The following is an 8,451-nucleotide window of genomic DNA, read 5'->3' as shown; positions in this document are numbered from 1 at the left end:
GCTAATGTAAGTAAGAGAAACAACTCTAACTGAGGTCTGAGAGAGGGAGAGGGAGAGAGAGAGAGAGGTAGAGTTTTTGACAAAGAGAGAGAGGGGGGGAGAGAGAGAGAGAGAGGTAGAGTTTTTGAGAAAGAGAGAGAGGGAGAGAGAGAGAGAGAGTTGCTCTGATGTTTTGTTGGGTACAACAAAGTTTGTAGCCTGTTTTTTGTTTGCATTTGTAAGAGGGTAAAAAAAGACAACAATATCAGCAACAAAACACAAAGCTCCTTGTTTTCTTTGTTTGGTGTCAGATTTGACTCTTGAATCTCTCAATTTTGGTTATCTTGATCTGTTTGGTCTCATAAAGGAGCTCTCTTTTCTTTAAAGCTCTAATCTTTCTATGAATCTCTGATGCAAAAGATGGAACATCATGCGTCATCAACTGGTCCAAGAGGGTTTAGAGTTCAAGCTCCACTAGTAAGCTCACTTGATCTTCTTAATGTCTTTTTTATTGGTTTGTTTTTGTTGTTTTGAGGAATTAATGAGATTTTTAAGATGCCCAGTTGGTGATAAATGTGGAGACTTTGAGGGGATTATGTGGATTTTGATGTTTCGTAATTGGTTGCTTCTCTCTGTGTTTGCATTTTGGTTGCTGGGTTTTTGTTTTTATGGTGTTTTGAAGATACCCGGATAGAATGGCCTGTTAATTTTGTGATCTGGAGCAAATTTTTTGGGGTTCTTGGTGGGCATGCGTTGTTTAGAATCTGGTTGGTTGCTTGCAGTTTTTGGTTATTGGGTTTTTGTCTATTTGGAGAATGTTGAATTTTACAAGCGTTATAGTTGGGAATGCTCTCCCACTTCTGACTTTTGTGACTTGGGTTCCCTAATCAATTTTGGGTGTCTATGCCATCCCTCTTTTATTAACTCAGGCATTTTGTATTAAGATTGCTATGCAAAATGATTAATTCTGTATTGAGCGTTGAAATGTTGCTTTTAAGTTTTGAATGACGGTTTTGAAAGATGTGTCAGGTAGAAAGTACAATTTGTTGGTGTTTGGATTGGTTTCGAGCGAAGATTTTGAGAAAATGGTGCCTTGTCTGAGCTCTTTCCAATGTTTGAATAATTTGTGGACTAGCTATGGGTCTAGCTTCACGTACTTGCTAAATTGTTCCATGCTTGAAGATGTCAACGAGACACTGTCTTGAACTCAGGTCATGCTTCAAGGACAATAATGTTTATCAGAAAGCCAACATAACGTGTCTTTGATTGTTGATGACCAAATTTAGACTCTTAATCTTTGATGCAATTTTATCTCTATCCAGATCAATTAATTTATTTTTAGAATGGGAAAGAATGAACAAGAGCCACATCCTTTTCTAGGCCTGAATAATGTCTCACTTGAAAGGGCTCCATACAAGATCTAGCCGTACAAAAATCTCAATGCTTGAACTTCTCAGATGAAAAGTTGATAAACTTTAAGCAGGTGGTGCTCTAATAAGAAATTTGTAGTTTTGCGCTGAATCTCTGACTCGAATACATGAAATGATTGTTAAGCTGGAGACGGCGTGGATTGCAATGGGAAAAGATTGATTTAGTATCCCATCAATCCACATAACAATTGGCTGTATAAAGGACATAACAATTGAAGAATAGGATTGAGATTATACTTAAGCCTATCTGGTCTGGGATTAAGATTTACTAGAGATGGATTGAATTATATCTTTCAAAGACAAATGTCTGTGGTGATCTACAACCTTGTATCCTGGATCGGGAAGGAGAACTGAAGATAAAGAAAAAATTCTTTTTCCTCATGTTAACCACCTTTTGTTTCCTCACGTGCTTTAATATTATAATTCTTTCACTGAGACTTTTCTTATCCTGATGCGATTAAAAGATGTTTGTAATGTGATCTTTGGTACGACCTTTTGTTGTTAAGTAAATTACACACTTTTCCAATTTGCCGAATGATTGCTTCCATTATTTTTATTGTGTTAGCAAGTCTAATCATGTAAGCAGAAATAATGACATATATCTCTGCAGAATGTGATCATATGCAAAACTTTCTTGCATTCTTACATGGACTGCTTTGCAGGTTGATTCTGTATCATGTTATTGCAAAGTAGATTCTGGTTTAAAAACAGTTGCCGAGGCAAGGAAGTTTGTCCCAGGATCAAAACTATGTATCCAGCCTGATATCAATCCTAATGCACACAAGAGCAAAACCTCACGCAGAGAGAGGACCCGTGTCCAGGCACCACTTCTGCCTGGTCTTCCTGATGATCTGGCCATTGCATGTCTGATTCGAGTTCCCCGAGCTGAACATCGAAAGCTCCGTCTAGTTTGTAAGAGATGGTGCCGGCTCCTTGCTGGTAATTTCTTTTATTCTCTTAGGAAAAGTCTTGGAATGGCAGAGGAATGGGTTTATGTCATCAAGAGAGACCGTGATGGAAAGATCTCGTGGAATGCTTTTGATCCAGTCCATCAGATCTGGCAACCACTTCCACCAGTTCCTCGTGAGTATTCTGGGGCCCTTGGTTTTGGTTGTGCTGTCCTAAGTGGTTGCCACCTATACTTGTTTGGAGGAAAGGATCCGCTCAGGGGGTCCATGAGACGAGTCATTTTCTACAGTGCCCGGACAAATAAATGGCACAGGGCACCGGATATGCTTCGTAAGCGTCATTTCTTTGGTTCTTGTGTCATAAATAACTGCCTATATGTGGCTGGTGGAGAGTGTGAAGGAATCCAAAGGACTCTTCGCTCAGCTGAGGTTTATGACCCTAACAAGAACCGGTGGAGCTTTATTTCAGATATGAGCACGGCTATGGTGCCTTTCATAGGGGTGGTTTATGATGGAAAGTGGTTTCTAAAAGGCCTCGGGTCCCACCGTGAGGTGATGAGTGAAGCCTATGATCCAGAAACTAGTACCTGGACCCCAATCAACGATGGAATGGTTGCTGGCTGGCGCAATCCTAGTATCAGTTTAGATGGACGTCTCTATGCATTGGATTGCCGGGATGGCTGCAAGCTTAGGGTTTATGAAGAAGCCTCAGATACATGGAACAAATTTATAGATAGTAAGCTCCATCTTGGGAGTTCTCATGCTTTGGAGGCTGCTGCTCTTGTACCTCTCAATGGGAAGCTTTGCATTGTGCGGAACAACATGAGTGTTAGCCTGGTTGATGTTTCAAGTCCTGACAAACATGTAGAGAGTAACCCTCACCTCTGGGAGAATATAGCCGGTAGAGGTCATCTCAGGACCCTTGTTACAAATTTATGGTCAAGTATAGCTGGTCGAGGTGGTTTGAAAAGTCACATTGTGCACTGTCAGGTGCTTCAAGCATGAGAACCAGATGCATTTTTGCTTTAGCTCGCTGTAGACATTCAGCATTTCCTTCAATTTATAATGATAGATCATCACAAACGGGGTTCACCGATCATTAGTGTCTGCCCTTTCTAAACCAGAAAGCTGCCTATACTCCGTTAATGTTCTGCTATTTATACTCCTGCCAAGGTTGAATCAACAGTAATCTGTCTTGGGTATGGTTCTGATGTTCTCACAACATACGGTGAGATTTGGAAGTGACTGGACGAGCTTAAACTATCCAATGACATGGATGAACGGAATCATCATTCACGTCTAAGATTGATACAGGAATTGGTGGTGCCTTTTGTGGTGTGCAACGTGGACAGCTACGAAGAAAGAACATTTCACTGTTGGTTTCAGTGATGGATGCGTTCATTTCCTTACATTTATGAAGGGAGAGCAGATACTTGTAAATCTAAGTCATTTTCCAGGGCCAAGTCTCTTGTCGTGGGATCTTTCCTTGTAGTATGTAATCTTTGGTATGCTTTGTGAGTGTACATGGGGTTATTTCGAACTAGTCAATGTATACTTTGATTACATCTCAATCGCTGTGGATCAACTATGCTACCCATTTGTTTTGTTACTTTAAAGATGGATCTGATGCACACCATCAACATCTGTACTGTATGTTGTTAGCCTTCTAGAAATTAACTGATCATGAAACTGGTCAGTTTATCCTTGCAGTCTCGCCATTACCTTTCTATCATGTGCTGGTTTAGATCAAAGATGTGAAGTCTACCAAATACCACTCGTCATTATAACAGTGTGAAGTCTATTACATTTAGAGCTGGGGATTATTTCATCTCCATAGCTTATTATCATCTACTAATACTGATACATTGCAAGTTGCAACAACATTTCATATACTTCAACAGCAAGCATGGTAACCCCCCTGTGCCACTATCTTCGTATAGTGCTTCATTGAATCGTCTCGCTGAATTTTCAGCCTATCATGGAAGTTCTTGATGAAATTTTCTGCCAGGCCATTGATATCTCCTCCCTCATCCTCTGTCATCCCTTGCCTCCCTGCACTCCCTTTCCTCTTTGCATCACTCCCCTTGTTGACTTCATTGCTGCTGTGAGTTGGAATCTCTTTATTATGCTCCATTATAGCTCAAGCTTATAGAGAGTTTGAAAAATTAGGAGAGGAAAGAGGCTGATGGGGACTGTTCTGTGCTAAAAGAGCTTCTGTCTTGTGACAATAACGAAGAAGTAACAACCTTTTTATAGGTAAAATCTAACTCAGAAACATGAGTTTAGATGTGTAAAAGCAAAAGACAACGGTAGAGAAGCCTCGCTGTTCTATATGCTTATTCTTCGGCTAAAACAATCCGGAAGAAAAGTCTACGTTGTCACCTTAACTTAAGATTTTGTGTAATTACGTTTTATAAAGAAGATTGGTTCAGAATTTCTTAGCAGAATTCAGACTATCGAGCGTGTATTATGACAGATCAAGAACCTAATTAGGGCCAAAATCAATCGTTAAATTTGTTCTCTAACAATTAAAGTGATATGACTTGATTTTTCATTTGTGGGGTATGAAGAAAAATTGGCTCAGCAGAACATTGTGGTTCCAACCTTTCCCTTTCGTATTGGCATGAAAACACCTCAGGTCAAAAAGGAAATATGATGCTGGTAGAAATTGAAGGTTCTAAGCAACCATGTGAAAATCTTTCATATCATAGCTAGATGATAATTTATTATAAATAAATTATATAAATGATGTAACAAATATTTTTATGAATCATTAAAATAAAAATAGGTTCAAGAAAAAGATGATTCTATCATTATTATCATAATAACTTAAACATATCATTAATTTTGATTCAACAATTGGATCAAACTTAAAATTTTTAAGAAGATTTTTAAGATTTATTTCTATTAGTAAATCATTTTACCTGTCCATCTGTAATATAAAAGATTTTGTTTGAGTCAATCTTGTTATTTTTTTTTAAATTTTCAATAATTTATGTTATTTTCAGATGTTTAGCTATCTTTCCTTTTTATTTTAGAATTATGATTATTCCTACTTTATTAATGCCGGTTTCAGGCTTATATAAAAACTATGCAGAGCTTATCAGATTATTAATTAAAAAATAAAACAAAATTTAGAGTTTTTTTAAGTTTTAATCCTATTTCAACTAGTTCTTTGTCTTTCTGTGCTTGCTGCTATACTTGTTGTGCTTCCGCCTGCATCAAAACGATAGTCCATGCATGTTCCCATGATTCTCTTATGTGTTCATATTTAGTTGATAAAATGCTTTCTCACAAATGAGACTTCAAAGGTCAGAACAGATCAATCAAATCATCTCTTTTCCAACAAATTAAGGTTGATGTTGCCGAGAAGCTTGAAAACGGAACTGAAAAGTTAGAGCACATTAGAACAAGAGAAAGAACAAACAAAAAGCCTAAAGACGGAGACAACACATAACCAGGAAAAGTCAAAACAATCCTGCAGAATATTAAGAAAGAAAGAGAGAATCTTCAAGAAAAGTTGTTTCACACTTCACTAATTAGACAAGGATAGGATGGAGAGAAAGCATTATGCAGTATCGAATATGGAATAAGGCATCTGAGTAAGTAGGCACTTTCAATAGCTTCTCGTGACTTTGTGTTTTTAGCTGTAAACCATTCTTCATGTATGCTTAGAGACATGAACACCTCACACATATCATAAAATGTTGTAGCATTGCCATTTTTAGCCATTTTGAAAACCTCTTAGATTTCTGAACCCACAATTTTAAAAAATGGAAACATGATGGTAGCAAGAATCAAATTAGTGCAGTAATATAGAGCAACATCTGCTATTAGAGGATACAACATAGTGGGTTTCTGATGCCCTCCTCTTCCTCTTCCTCTTCCTCTTCCTCATCTTGTATTTCTAAAGCATGATTGTATCAGTCATGACCATATCATTAGCAGCAACAACCGCAGCTATATGAAAGAATCCATGACAGAGGTCAGGCTACGTACAGCAACCTCCCTCCTTTAGCTGGGCTTGGGATCGGCTGATCAGCTATTCCAAGTTCTAATTAACATATGTTAGCACGGTTAATTAAAAAACTATTTCAATTCAAAAACTTAAATTGTGAGGTGAGGACTCATGAATAGTTTTATATTGTTTTATATTATACTCTAACAAGCATTTATGAAATTATGATCATTAGCACTGGTCGAAAAATTTGAAGTGAGAACTGGTCAGTCATGACAAAGACTTGGCAAAGAAGCATCAAACAAACTGTAAAATATAGATTCAGAAAACGTTATTGATCAACACCATTACATGTACATTTCATCTTACAATGGAAATTTTTCTAATAAATCCCGACATGCTGAAATCTCTTAAACCCTCCAGGAGATCATCTAGTGGCATGGAAGCGTTTAAGCGAATCTTCGCGCTGAATCTTAAGTTGATCGCGGAAGTTCTTAATGAAAGCTTCAGCCTTTTCATTTATATCTTCCTTGTAGTCTTCCATAATCAACCGATTTTGCAGCCTTGTTTCCCTCCTTTCCTCAGTTTTCTTGTCATCAATATTGTCAGGACTATCATGCTTAGCAACTTCTTTATGATCTTCCATTTAGTCTGCTTGTCTGGCCAAGGTTTCTAGCTAAAGAGAAACGGAGGTAAAGAGAGATGGATTGAGAAATTCCTTGTGTGATGGTTGGAGAAAGAGAGCATAATCTTGTATTTATATGCATATGAATGTAACCTTTGAAGCATGTTTTAGACATGGGTCTAAGCAAAGAAAGCTCAACAAAGTTTTTATTAAAGTTATTAAACCCAGCCGGTCTTGGGTAATAAATTGAAAAAATTAATTCTAGATCAATTCAAAATGATTTTTATTTTTTTTACAAAAATTTAAATGATATATTTTTATTTTAAATTTTAAGTCAAATTAAATTTTGATCGGGTTAACCAATCACAAATTAACATGTCAAATCAATCGAGTTTAATCATGTTTTAGGTTAATGGGTTAATGAGTTAACCTGTTAGACTAAACCGGGTTTAATTTGTTTTGGATTTGCTTGTTAACAAGATAACCCCAAGTGGAAGAAAAAAAAAACAGTGAGAGGACTGGTTAGATTCAATTATTGACGAAGTTGCTTTTAGGCTTTCTATGATCTTGTTTCACGCAGCATTATTCGAAGTTTTTAAAGGGGTAATGTTAAAGAATAAAGAATTACCTTGTGAAGAAGAAGAGGAAAGAGCAAAACCTTTGTGTTTTAAAGGAGGATCTTATGGTAGCAGCATGAATTACACAAGCTAAAAAGTGAAGATAAAAGAGACAAGAATCAGAATTAAGTGTCTACATGTACAAGTTGTTGGCCATGAAAAGCAACCTTCTGCTTGTGAGAAACACCTTAATCTACTGTTGCCTGCTTTTTTGGTCTGAAAATAAGTGATTGATGATATATTTATGACATTCTTTTTACGATTTTTATTTCTTGAATTTAGTGTATGACCTATTACATGATTTTGCTATCACAAGTTCATTTCTGCAAATCTTTGATCCTTGATTTGGGTGTTCCAAACTTTTGTTTTGATTAGAGTTTGTGAATGATTTTACACACACACACACACTAGAACATTGCTTGCAGGGTTGAAAGAATTGTTTTGATGGCTTTTTTTTTTTTTTGAAGAAATTTGATAGACAAGATAAATTTTAAGATAAAAGGATATTATATTTAATCGAAGAAATAAAAACTCATACTAAAAAAGATAAAAAAAAATAAATAAATTAGGTTTTGAGTATGAGTTTTTCTTGCCAAGTATATCTTGTGGGTAAGGTAATTAGAGTGATATAAAATAAATTTTTCATTGAAACAAGATTTTTTTTCTTTTTAAAACAAAAAAGAGGCTGAATCAATTTCAGGTCCTACTGTCCAATGGCAAACACTGCAGATATCCAACGCGGACCCAACAGATCACTCTACCCTTCCTTGAAATCAAAGACGCACGAATGCTTGCTTAAAGAAAAACAAGTAGCAAGTTACTGGATTCACTTCTACTAGCTCATATCATAAAAACTGCAACTCTTTTGCTGCAGAATTTCCTGTAACCTACCATTTTGTGTATGAGAAATCACTCAAGAGCTCTATCTTCAAGA

At 36.6% G+C, this 8,451-nt stretch overlaps 1 protein-coding gene across 1 annotated transcript; it reads left to right on the top strand.

Annotated features, from left to right (window-relative positions):
• LOC118059305 (F-box/kelch-repeat protein At1g55270) lies at positions 1-3,957 on the top strand. The gene is made up of 2 exons (XM_035072143.2): positions 1-456; positions 2,072-3,957. Exons 1-2 carry the CDS (start codon positions 391-393, stop codon positions 3,320-3,322), a joined length of 1,317 nt encoding a protein of 438 aa, XP_034928034.1. The 5' UTR covers positions 1-390; the 3' UTR covers positions 3,323-3,957.
• The last annotated feature ends 4,494 nt before the right edge of the window (positions 3,958-8,451 follow it).

The sequence above is a fragment of the Populus alba genome, chromosome 14 (assembly GCF_005239225.2).
Source record: "Populus alba chromosome 14, ASM523922v2, whole genome shotgun sequence".
Classification (NCBI taxonomy): domain Eukaryota; kingdom Viridiplantae; phylum Streptophyta; class Magnoliopsida; order Malpighiales; family Salicaceae; genus Populus; species Populus alba.
The sequence above is the reverse complement of the archived record's forward strand: the minus strand, read 5'-3'. Positions and strand labels throughout refer to the sequence as shown.

Bases quoted from the DNA above. Each gene is read 5' to 3' on its own strand.
- LOC118059305 (XM_035072143.2), top strand. From the start codon at position 391: ATGCAAAAGATGGAACATCATGCGTCATCAACTGGTCCAAGAGGGTTT. The intron at 457-2,071 runs GTAAGCTCACTT...ACTGCTTTGCAG, and splicing joins TTAGAGTTCAAGCTCCACTA to GTTGATTCTGTATCATGTTA.